General features: G+C 36.3%; 1 protein-coding gene across 4 annotated transcripts in view; it reads right to left on the reverse strand.

Annotated features, from left to right (window-relative positions):
• Positions 1–10,487, reverse strand: part of pudp (pseudouridine 5'-phosphatase) — a 40,019-nt gene extending 29,532 nt beyond the window's left edge. For 2 of the 4 annotated variants that reach the window (XR_010912231.1, XM_067493504.1), the window contains exons 1-3: positions 10,319–10,487; positions 9,380–9,598; positions 7,507–7,736 (exon numbers count right to left, since the gene is read on the reverse strand). Coding sequence is in view for 3 of the 4 variants with exons in the window: in XM_067493504.1 (XP_067349605.1) it covers positions 7,507–7,736; positions 9,380–9,598; positions 10,319–10,397 (528 nt within the window). In the remaining variant the exon portion in view is untranslated. Of the gene's footprint in view, positions 1–7,506; positions 7,737–9,379; positions 9,599–10,278 lie in introns of all 4 variants that reach the window. The other 2 variants (XM_067493502.1, XM_067493503.1) reach the window with 2 other exon arrangements.
• Between the last annotated feature and the right edge of the window lie 2,786 nt (positions 10,488–13,273).

Genomic DNA, 13,273 nt, shown 5'->3' on the forward strand with positions numbered 1-13,273 from the left:
CAAAAGGATAACAATTTGCATTTAATTAAAATGTTTTTACTGCTGAAACAGAACAGCTGATCCTGATGATAAAATTATCAAGGGTTTATAAAAATGAAAACCTTCCTGATGAATAATAAAAGTTGCATTATGCTTCCCTTGTCAATCAGACCTACCATTACACCGATCCAATCAATTTAATTAAATACCACTGTGAATAAGACTGCAAATTCTAAACACTGGGGTAATATCACACCTGACTTTGTTATTTGTTTACTGTTACTGTGTGTATAAAACTGCAGTGAATGTACAAATCAGACCAATGAGCTGAAGTGCCTGCCTGGTTTCAAATAAAGGAGAGCGTTGGTGTGATTACCAACTAAGAAGAATAATTTCCTGTTTAAACATTTTAGATGGTTTCATCTAAATAACCATTTTAGGCCCGAAAATCTTTATTGAAGAGGAGCAGAAATTCTAAACTGTTTTGTGAATGCCTCTTATGTCACTGCAGATGACTGACTTCATGTTCATTTCACTCTCAAACTAATATCCTGTTGAGGAGTCTGTATTCAGTGTTTTTCTAAATGTATTCAGCATTACAAGTAGTTTACTGTCATGCAAAGATTAAAAACTGTTGTATTATGATGAAGTTTATCATTAATAAAATCAGTGATAACCTGATCGCTGATCAAAATATGTTTTATTGTCACAAAACTGCAGAAATAAACAAATTAGTGTGCAGTAAAGTCTGCTCTAAAAATTATTAAAGTGGAAGTTTGACTGAAGCCAAGAAGAAAAACTAAAATCAATCTGCCAATTAACCTTCGAGGCTGCTCAATAATGACTAGTGGGACTAGTTTACTATTACAGACTTTGCTCTGGGTGTGATCTTTGTTGGTTGACCACTCCTGGGGAGTGTAACACTGATATTGATGTTCTCCACCTGTCGATTATCAGTCATGTAGAAATGGAGACCAAACTCTTTTGTAACCTTTATGTAACCCTGGTAAGGATTAACATGACACTTCTACAAACCTGTGTTGTCAAGATCTGATTTCGATGTTTACAACCCAAGTCAGGGAAATGGTTTAAATCCAGAGAATAAATGTCAATGGCAATAAAAGAGTAACTTTCTTCAGAATTCCTTTTATTACCATGTCTGTCTGTGTGGACTTGAATGTATGACATGCATCTGCCCTTCTGCCTGTTTCTTTCTTAGACAAGAATATATGAACACAGGTTGAATTAGAGAAGGAAGAGCTGACAAGTGGATATGTATTATTGTCATACAGCTGCTTCTTCTTTTTACCCCCTCCTCCTCTCCAACCTCCTCCCTCTAGCTTTGCCTCCGTCGGATGTCTCTGCCACTCACCCCTCCTCCTCTCCTCTGTCACGGAGTGGGAGCCAGGGAGTGACGCATCATCATTCGTTATTCCACTGAACACTCTGTCGGTTCCCCCACTGAGACGCAGTTTCATATCTCATCAAGAAAAATGCCAGCCCTAACGGTCGTTGGCTCCAGATTAAAAAATTAGGTGTGCTGTGCTACAGGCAGACCTATTTGCAGCAAAAAAAGCCTTTAAAGTGAGAAGTAAGGTGATAAGTTAGTAAGAATATATTTAAATCTAGCTATTGGATGTCTAAAATTTCACTGTTAAGTTAAGCCGGAATTGTCCAAATGCAGTATAAGGAGAATGCCATCATTGCTTACTTTGTCAATGACTTTTGACTGCAGCTTAGTTTATATATTATCTTAAATTCAAGGTTTTACAGTAAAATATAATACATTTTTATCTCTATCATTGCAATATGGTAAGAGGCTATAAATCCACCATAACAGACCAACATACCTGCTGAAAGATGAACATTTGATATTTGATATTGCTGTGGGCTGGTTAAAACCCTCAGTTTACAATTGCTATTGAAAAGTAGCACTGTAGTAGAAAATGGTTGTGTCTATAGCAATGAATGTACATTTAAACCCTAGACTACAGCCATTGAAAGCAACATGAAAATTGGTGAAGTTGCCTTTTAACACATTGCATGTTTGACTGACTGATTTATAGACTGAAACCTGTTTCACCTCTGCAAACTGGGCAATCATTACTATGAACTTGCCTTAAATAAATTAATGTTTCCTCGTTGTAAACTTACAACTATTACTGCCTAATCAAATGTAGCTTACATTATATGCTGTGTGGCTTAATATGCAACTTCCACCTAGAAATTACACCTGCTGGGGATATGTCTCCTACACTGAAAAACAGCAGGGCACTGTGGGAAAAGAAAAAAAAAACATTCACTCAGTGCCCTCTTCATGTGCAATTAAAATACTGTAAATTTGCCAGTCTTCTTACACCAAGTTAGTCGCTCTTTGGAGCCCTACCTTAAAAATGGATGTCCTCTCCATTAAAAAAAAAAAAAAACGGAAAAAAGTGTAGCTTTGCAGTAAGGCATTGTTATCATTATAATGTTGACAACCCTAACACACATATATATATATATATATATATATATATATATATATATATAAATAAGTTTTAATTCTCTTACCGGCATAGGTAAAGCTAATAAACTGAACATTATTGTTTTAGCAAATTCATAGCATTTAGTGATTAGACAAACTGTATACATGATCACCATGGACAGAGCTCACATTACTGTGACACGTTGTCTTCCTAACATTAAATAATTCTATCAAACCTGTGACTCACTGCCATCACTAATTTGTTGTTTTCTTCTATTGGTATTGTTTTCCAGGCTTTTACTGCAGTCTCTGTCAGTTGTTTGTTTTGGAGGGTTCCCCTTTAATGTCCTATCCAGCAGCTAAAATACATGTTCAGTTGGGTTAGGGTCTGGCCGGCCCATAATCTTCCACTTCACCCTCGAATTAACTCTTTTATTAAGTTGGCAGTGTTATGGATCGTAGTTTTGATGCTTTGTAAAGCTCCTAATTATTTTTTATGCATTACTCTGCAACTTTGTGGAAGAAATGGTTGTGTACACCCTTGAATTCATTATGCTGCTACCATCATGAGTTACGTCATCAATAGAGATCAGTAATGGTGTTCCAGAATCCCGAATCATGATACTATTGTTTGGATTACGAGCACATCTATCCTATCTGCCTCCACACGTTGGCCTTTCCATCAGGTTCATCTTGTTCTCACCAGTCTATAAAACATTATTACAGAGCTTTTGTGTCTCATGTCTGTACTTCTGAGTTTTTTCTTCACAGCTCTTACAATGCTTTTGCCATTAGCTGTTTTCGTTGACTGACCCATTCTGTGTATTCAGGAAATTCCAAATTGTTGTAATGGCTATGCATAATCCGTTTCTAACAGCAACCTTCTAACATCTACCTTCCAAGGTAAGGTTCTTTTACATATCTAGATCCAAATAGCAATCAGCTTTACTGACCTTACACCAATGTCTTTCACTTCACCAAAAAAAAAAAAAAAACAATATATAAAAAGGCTTTGCCATCTCAGAAGAATGTATATGCATGTCATGTCACTGTTAAAAAAAAAAAATTCCGCTTAACCAAAATTTCAAATCCACATACATTTTTGTTGGCTTGATTGTGTTTACAAAAATAATTATTTAGTTTACAGAGGCCCAAAGAGAGAATGGAATCATTTAAACTGAAAAATAAACTTTGTGTTCTGTCTCACATTGTCTTTAAACACAGTGCAGTCAATATATTTCCATTTTCTTTGACAGTCTGACAAAAAGCAAACATCACTTTGCCCAAAACACCCTCTGTGAATGCTTTCAATTCAACAAGGGCATACCGTCTATTTTATAGCAAATGTTGATTGTTTGGAGGACATCTACAGGAAAATGGTACTTAGTATAAAAGCTGAATGAGTAAGACATCTATCAGTATCCATAGTGATCTATGTTTCTTGGCTGTGATGACAGATTGCCTCTCTGGCACAGCACTTCCTTTCACAATACAAACCAATCCAACTAACACATTATGTCTGACTAATCCTAAAATCCACAGTTTTAAGTATTAAAAGATCAACCTTCTTGTCACTCACCTGACCTTATGTCACCTCCAGCTTCTGTAAGTCAGTGCATTATTTTGTTTGATTTTATTTTATGTTTTCAATGTTTCTAAGGACATGGACCATGTTGTTAAATGCACTGCAGAATGAATCAGTGTCCTGCAGCACTAACTATATGAGAGATCTGTGTTGACACACACAGTTTTTTCTTCCCGTGGAATAAAACTTAGATGTTCCAGTTTCATGTGGTTGCCTGTTTTTATTAGATTTGTGAAATCAATAAATCATAAAGACATTCTCAGATTATCATTATGTGCTCCACATACATAATACTAAAATTATACTAGATTGCCACACAATTAGGAATGTCAGATAACTAAATTATATTAACTAAAGCATTTCACCATTATTTGATGAAACACTTTCATCAAATAATGGTCAAAACTAGATCTTCGAATTAGAAAAACAGTACAATTTTCTAACATGTATTGAGCATCTGTGTGAGCCTCTTCATGAAAGTAGGTCAGGGCTCACACTGTTATTTTGCGTCTTTTAGTGAGATATTTGGCAGCTATTTTAGACTGACTCAAGACTGCAAAAGGCTTCCAGAGTGTCTGAAAATATATCTTAAACAGCCCATGAACCCTGAAAGCTCACTACTTTTGATCAAAGTGCCACAGTAGATATGTGTGTCTGTCAGTGCAGAGAGCAGCTGACATCAGGCCCTTTGCATTACTACAAATGGAACACATTAGTTTCAAATAAGAAGCTGCTGTCTGACATACAGGCAGCTAACTCCAACTCCATATAGGACAAATAGTATACCCTACTGTTTGACACACGTCAACATATAATTTTATTTTCCTCTATCTTATGCAACATTTAGGTCCACTGAAGCTCCAACATCTATTCTATGATTTTTATACAGTGTGCAAAATATCCCTCATTGCAGCTCGAGTTTTCTCAGCTTCACTTTGTTACAATTGTTTTTTGTCCTTTCGGCTTATCACGTAAGTTCAGGCTCGCCACAGTGGATCATTGTCCACATTTTTATTTGGCACAGTTTTGGATGCCCTTCCTGACACAACCCTCCCCAATTCCTACCTGGCTTGGACTGGCACTGCTGGAAATGGGCTGTAAGGGGTTCAGTGTTTTGAAATATAGCCGGGATCGAACCACTGACCATGTGGTCCGTGGACGACTGCCTAACCAACTGAGCTATAGCCGCTTTGATAAAAGTTAAAAAACAAAAAAACAAAACGCATTTTCTGGTAATCTAAGTAATCCTAGATATTAATAAAGTTAATGGTAGGTTACTGGATGTTCCATATAACATTAATTTACATCGGACCAGAGTCAAGTTAACTGAAATGCTCCTCAGACATCTAAATCTACCTCTCACTTTTACAATGTTGACTGTTGTTGGAGTATCATGATAAGTATAAATCTAAACAATGCAATGAACCCAATCTAATAACTCATAACTCATTTTTAAATTACTTTTAGCTTTAGCAAAAAGAAGGAGAACCTTTTACTGTCATAAACAATGGCAATCAGTGATTGCTCATTTAGTTTTTGTTGCTCATTCTCACTTCTTTCACGCTCATGATTTGTTGACTGATGCCCTCCCCAGTCAGTCATCTGCATGAACAGCCACATGTTTACTTTTCAAAATCAGTGGAATCACATGGACTTAAGAATTAGCTTTCCTGAGAAAATTGACTGTAACCTGGTTACTTAACTGTTATGTGTGAGTGAGAGGAGGAAGAACTATGTGCAGCTGTGTATATGTCAACTCATTGCCGAGGCAAGAACCTCATGAATTAAAAACGGCAACTAGTACAAGTGTATAGATAGTGTCCAAAAGTAGTAGTGCAATATTTAGAATTGACTAAAAAAACTATGGTTTTCAATTTATATTCCAACATACTCAGAAAGCTATGTTCCAAAACCTTGGGGAGAAAATGAATTTGTTTTCAATAATGATCTCTAAATCAATTTAAAATCTGCAACTTCAACACAAAAACAAATACAGGCTGAAAGCTGTACTGGAAAACAATAGGGTGTCTGGATGATGTAGGGTGTACAAAAGCGATGGCAAATAAATACATGAAGAAAAATACAATGCAGATGATGAGTGGACACTTAATTAGGCATGCTTTTAAAATCTAATGCAATCCAATCCCATAGCTCAGCCATAAATTCTACCTTTAGGAAGATAAAGTGTTATTTCTTTTATTATGGGAGAAAGAAAGAGAGGGAGAGAAAGGGTAGCAGCAGTTAGTGAGAAATAATGAGTCTACAGCTGCAAGAGAGCAGTATTTCAGCAGGTGGAAATGACTGACAGCTTGTGGTTTGTCTGATATCCTCTCAATGTATTTGTGCATTGCATTAGGCAGACCCATGCCAGATTAAATAGACATGACATTTGAAAAGCATATATACTAATAATTTCAAGTGACTCAGTGGAAAAAGCTGAAATAACAACTCTGGTATCTAATGAGGAACTAACCTACCTCTCATCCATCAGTCATGTCACTAGATCAGCATTGTGTGCTATTTAAAAGTTAGGGAATTTCTGCATGAATGTGACCTAAAACATGAACAGTTTCTCTCAAGTCGTAAAACATGATAAAGAGAATTAAATAAAATGCCTTCACTGACAAAGGAGAATGATTCAATCGTACATGCAGTGGCAAAAGTATGTGAGACACAGCTCTTTAAATCAATAGGATGACCATCAAGTGTAAGTCTAGGCCCTGTCTTGTTTAAGACAAAAATTTGAGTCTTCACAACCCAAGTCTAAGGTTGAACACAGGTTTGTGGAAGTGTGTCATGGCACACAAAAAAGGAGATTTCTAAAACCTTAGATGCTCACTGGTCTGGAAAGAGTTAAAAAAAAGAATTTCTAGTTTGGATTCCACAAAATGATTAACACAAGTCATTCTACCAAAGAATGGTTAAAGCAGAGAAAACTGTAATATTTTGGAATGGCTCAGCAAGTCAAAGTCCTTAATCCTAAAGAAACACAATGAAAAGACCTGAAGAAGGCAGTTCATGCAGGAAACCAAACATCATCCCTGAGCTAAAGCTGTTCTGTAAGAAGTGATGACCTAAAATCCGTCCAAGCTGTTGTGGAGGGCTGATAACCAGTTCACAAAAATGTAGTTTAAGTCATTGCTGAAAAGGTGGTCACACCAACTATCGAAGACACAGGTTCACATACTTTTAAACAACCTTTATTGCATCACTTCTACTTGCTGTGACACATTTTTCATCCAATTTTTTTGGTAAATTATATTTATTCTCATATGAAACCAGCCACCAAATTACCTGTGATTTATTACTGTATATTGTTTTTAAACTTTACAGAAATATTCTAACACAATTTAACCTTTTAGCTTCTTTGAATGGCAAGCCAGTCATTCCAACTGCTATAAAAGAGCAAGCAGATGAAGGAATTAAATAAATGAATGTGAAAAAAAATGTTACAGTTGCAACCTACAGTTCCTACCTTCTCTGGAGGAGCAGGAGGGTTGAATCTGCTGGCACAGACCAGGAAGGAGTCTGGTTGAGGTTTGCCATTTTTCACTTCAGGGTCATCACCCACAACAATGTGGTTGAAGAGACTAAAAAAGTCCTTGTGTTGGCTTGTCTTCAGCTGGAACGTCACCCCGGCTGAGCTGGTTGCCACTGCAATAGGGATTTTGTGGTTCTGCAGGTGGCGTATGAGTTTATCCACACCTGGTGGTATACATGTTGCAAAGTGTGTATTGAGGTTATACTAATATATCAATTTGTCACTATACAAGCGTAATGTTTTCGATAAAAAAACCCTTGTTGATGTGAACCTTCTTCTTAAACACCATCTAGTATATATGTTTTTATTCTTGTTTTCAATTTCAATGATAACCAGAGACCAGAGAGCTGTGGGATGTTTTAATCTACAACTTCAAGGATGACAGTCTATAAAAGCTGTAATAAAAACTCCCCCAAAGAACACACTCCTTTAACTTATCTGTAAGATGAACAGACCATGGACAGTGAATACACTATGTAGCCAGGGCCACTTCATTATACATTACAGCTGCATCCTAGATGAGAATGTTACAGACCACAAAAATGGCTCACGTGGCTGACCTCATTCCAAAATGCTGCTTGAAATGCCAACAAGTGTGTTTAATGTTGTTTAAATTTTGGTGAGTCATCAGTCACATTTAAACAGATCACTTAAACTGCAGTACAAATACCTTTTCCATAATGGAAATAGTATAAAAACAAATATTGAAACTTTAAAATACTTATTTTAAAAATGTTGTCATTTTTAATTTGATTCCAGTGACATCCCAAAGCAGCTCTTTTAGAAGAGTAAGTAAAAATTGGGTCAGGTTTATCAAAAATGTGTGTTGAACACATTGACAACAATGCTTCTTAATGTAATTTATCAAGAATTTCAGGATTTATATTATAGAATCCAATAAAATCTCTGTACACAAGGGACAAGTCCAAAAACCATTACTGTGATCGTCAGGCCTTTAGGCAATGAAAACCACTGTTAGTGAACACATTTTGTCTCTGCATTTGGACTGAGGTGGAGAGGAAAACTGTCATGTGGTCTGACAAGTCAAAATTTAAACTTTAGATGTGAGACAAAATTAAAATAAAAGAATATTGAAGACTAATGTGTTTTGATACTTTGTTTTTCTAATGTGGAGTAACCTACTTATTGATTGATTCTAACAAAAACTCCAACTCCCTTTCTTTCTCTTTCTCTTTCTTTCTTTCTTTCTTTCTCTCATAGTTTTGCGAGCCAGAGAGTTTGTGTGGATGTATCTGGATGCACTGTGAGGTTCTCAGTGAAGGCTTGCTCAGCTTGAAGAGTGGGTGTGTTTACCTGGCTGTTTGCCTTATCTCTTTGTCACGTCTGCCCACTTAAGCCATGTTTCACCGTTTGTCTGACAAATGCACAATGCTGCTGAACAACAGCTTCTATGCATTTAGGAAGAAGTAGAAAAAAACAAAAAATATCTGCATAATGGTGCTGCTAAGCCGACCCAGACAATCTTCTTTCACAGTAGCGCAAATTAAATAGTTCCCATTCTAATTCAATGATAACATGGCATTGTTAAGATGAAAAACAGGCCTGGACCTGCTGAATCACCATCCTTACTGTATGTACCATCCTGATGCACTGATTGTATATTATTATTTATGGAAAAGCGTGATATTTATTAGCCTTGGACTGATTAGTTTCAATGTACTAGTTAGTATTAGGCAGTACAGTAGGTAAAGAACAACACTTGAATAAAATGGCTCAAAAATCATGTTGTGACAACAAGAAGGGCACAGGACAGAGCTACTTGATAGTAGTATTAAATCAGGAATACCTGGCATGAGTTTGGCAGAGGGAAATATTCTTTCTTGTATTTTTCTACTTTCAGCGAGCAGTTCCTCAGCTGTCATAGGAAGTTCCAAAGAGTCCCGGATAATCTGAGCAGCATCCAGAGCCTTTTTACCCATCACTGAAGATTTTACATCCCATGTGTACTGTTTTCCAAACCGGTCACATATTTCCTGGAAGGACACTGTGTAAAGTCGCTCGGTGTCTAGAATGAGATACAAAAACAAAGAAAAAAGGAAAAAGATATAAGAACAAATGTAATTAGTAACATTACACTGCCACAACCCTAACATAACAGATCAAAATAGGTGGTTGCCACGTTTGAAAAGAAAGGCATAAAAGTAAGGTTAGGACGGGTCCCCAAAAAGGCATTATTATTATAACGCCTATGAGTTTATCGTATCGGTTGGGAGTAGCAGTGGATATGACTAGATACATATCTTTAATGCGATCTATGTCTCAATAATAAAGAAGCTTTAACTGTTAGTAAAATCGATTTGGGGGTCACTGATACGTCTGCTTCCCAAAATACATACTTAGGGGAACTAACAAACCCCAACTTAAACCAATTGTTACCCAGGTTAGAAACACATAGCCTTATATTTCTGAGGTTTCCAGCAAATGTTTATAATTTAAATTCATGCCGATGTTAGCCGAATATAACAATGAAACAGAATTCTACAAGTAAAGTTCTGTGCAGTGCGTTATTTTGGCCACGTCCAATAAAATCATAAACTTAAACCTTTTTCTGGGGAGTTCGACATGTAAACTTATAGCGACACGCGGTTAGCAAATTAAAATGAATGAAAACGTTTCTTTAGCTTTAACGTAGATGCAACTTTGTATTAAATGTTAAAATTTGATTATATAAAACACAAGCAAGACCTAATAATAATCCATCCATATCGAAGATGACATAGCTCACGGGTTTGAAAGTGCAGCCGGACACAGACATATTTGCGTCGTGGCTTTTGTTCCGTGTGCAATAAAACCTGTAGGGACATTTTAAAACCTAACACACAAATGTGTCCCCTAATAAAAAAACGAGCCAATAACTTCTGATAACAGCCTCAAATTAAGTTTAACTTAATTTTAGAAACCTACTGTGTTGATACCAACAAATATCTGCTTTTTAATGTATTGTTTGGTGTAAAACGAAACTTTAGAGTATCCGGGGATACTTTTTAGTCGCCCAAGCGCAAAGACTACTGGGAAGTGAAGTTTATACAATTATGAGATTTCTGAGCAATCAGAAGCAAAACATACACATAAGGGTAATTCCACAAAAACGGTGGATATTACTTTTACAAATGCTAAAATTTAGTATAATATATATATATACATATATATATATATATATGTATATGTATGTATATATATATATATGTATATATATATATATATGTGTGTGTGTGTGTGTGTGCTTGTGTGTGTGTGTGTGTGTGTGTGTGTGTGTGTGTGTGTTCATTTATTTATTTATTATATTTTGTAGCTGCAGGGGTAAAATAACAATATAAAAATATAAAAATGTAATATGACAGACAGACTGTCAGACCTGACAAAAGACAGTTCACTATATTATCACCAGTAGCCAAAGGTTTTTGAATAATTGGAAGCTCCCTATTAACAGAGTTTGTCTTGTTAGTATGAAAGAGATGTCAGGGGAATAAGAGAACCCTGTAACCTGGGCAAGCTAATGTGCATGTACATTTAAGGTCTAACTGGAGGACGGTGACAATGGAATGGAGGCTTTGAGCCCTTTTAAGTGTGCTCTCTGCAAAAATGCATAGTTAAAAAATTGCGAATATTGACTGAGAACCTGGACAACTAAGCCAGAGCAAGAACCCCATGTTTTAAAAGAGGAGCACAAAAAGTAAGTGCAATCCTCGGATGAAATATTTAGATTTTTTTGGTTTCATGTTAACTTTTAAAAGATGAAAAAGTTTTTTTGTTACAGCATGAGTGCAAAGGAAACAACACAGAAAAAACAGAGTAGAAACCTGATGATCCTTCCAATCCTGCAAATCAATGCAACAAGAAAAAAGATGACAGTCTGGAAGAAGTAGCAGGAGTTTGCTATGAAGCTAGCCCGGAGCGACACTTTGCTGTCTGACTGAAAGAGCGTCTCTGTAGATATTAATAGCGGAGTGGTAAAATCACAGCTAGAAACACAGTTAGTTAGTTTTCACATTTCCCTCTGTAGTGGGACTGCTGTAAAAATACTGCTACATTAGGCTGGGAGATGCTCATATTTAAAACATTTTGTTTGCTAACTGCACTGACATCCAAAGGAACCATTTTGGCTTTTCATCAATGTCATGATGGATAAGACCCAGCTAGTTGATTTAAAAATAGATCTTAAAATTATTAAACCTAAAGTTATTTCGTCATGGCTTAGTTTGTCCACCAGTGTGGGATTATTACATACTCTATATATTTTTAAAAGGATGAAATGAAGTACTGGGAGTATATCCTTTGTGCAAATTATGGTCAATTTACACAACAGAAAAGAAGTGGATTTTAGTTTGTGGGAAAATGTCTTAAAAGAAAAAGTGAGTGAGTCTTAACTCTGAGCAATGTGATTGGAGAAAGTACACCCAGCTGAATTTTGATTCATTGTATGTGGGAATACTGTACTGTATGACACATAGTGCCACTGGCACAATGTGACAGTTTTAAATGTGTGGGCGAATTTGGCTTTTTTCCCCCCAAACAACTCATTGCAAGCCAACACATGAAAATGGTTTACCAATTCTTTTATTTCTGAACAATATGGAAGTGTTTATGTTGTAATATGTTGTTTTAGAAAAATTACATATTATTTTTCTTCTTTATATGCATCCACTGTACCTCCCATATTTAACCTGTAACTTGTCCTTATATTAAGGATTTTACCTTTACACTGGTTTCAAATTGGATTGTTGAGAGTCTGAGTTTAAGAAGTTAAAAATGAAGTTTAAGATCTTGAGGATGCAGTTAGTTCAGTTTGTAGATGAGGCAACTGTTTTCCTGCTATCTGTGAAATTTGTCAGTCATCCAGGTATCAGTAGAAATATCAGTATTTTTGGTCATATTACCAGCTCAGTCAAGCTCAGTTTAATCCATCTAAACATCTGTCATTCTCACTGAAATTACAATAAAACTAGATGGATTATCTGATCAAATAGAAGTGTATCTATTCCTTAAGACAGAAGACTGACAGATGTCAAAACTTTTTATACTGATTACTCTTACAGGTCAGAAGGGGGGTGGCTGTAGCTCAGTTGGTAAAGGCAGTCGTTTGATCCCCGGCCCTGGCTATATGTCGAAGTGTCTCTGGGCAAGACACTGAACCCCTAACAGCCCATTCCACTCCCCAGCTGTGCAGTGCCGGTAGAAATTGGGGAGAGTTGCATCATGAAGGGCATCCGGTGTAAAAACTCTGCCAAATCAACATGCGGACGGTGATCTGCTGTGGTGACCCTGAAATCACGGGATAAGCCGAAAGAACAACAACAAAAAAAACCTCTTATAGGTCACACATCCTGCCAAGGAAACACATTTTTTTTTTTTATAAATTTCAGTAAATTTCAGTTACATTTCAGTGTTAAATCTGCTTAAATATGTGAATGATAAATACTTAAAGATACAATATGCAATCAAGCTAAATATAGCAATACTGACACTGTGTTAAAGCCTTTGTACCTATTTGCATTACCATGTGATGCACAAGGTTAGAACTTCTCTGACTGGTTAGATAGCTGAGTCACACTCAAAAACTCTTCAAAAATCTGTGCACTATTACCAGTGGTGTTCTGTCACAAGAGAGGTATCGAGAGCATCTACCCACAATAAAGTAAGTCATGGAGTATACTGTATCTCACCAGCCATTAATAGGTGG

The sequence above is a fragment of the Channa argus genome, chromosome 23 (assembly GCF_033026475.1).
Source record: "Channa argus isolate prfri chromosome 23, Channa argus male v1.0, whole genome shotgun sequence".
NCBI lineage: Eukaryota > Metazoa > Chordata > Actinopteri > Anabantiformes > Channidae > Channa > Channa argus.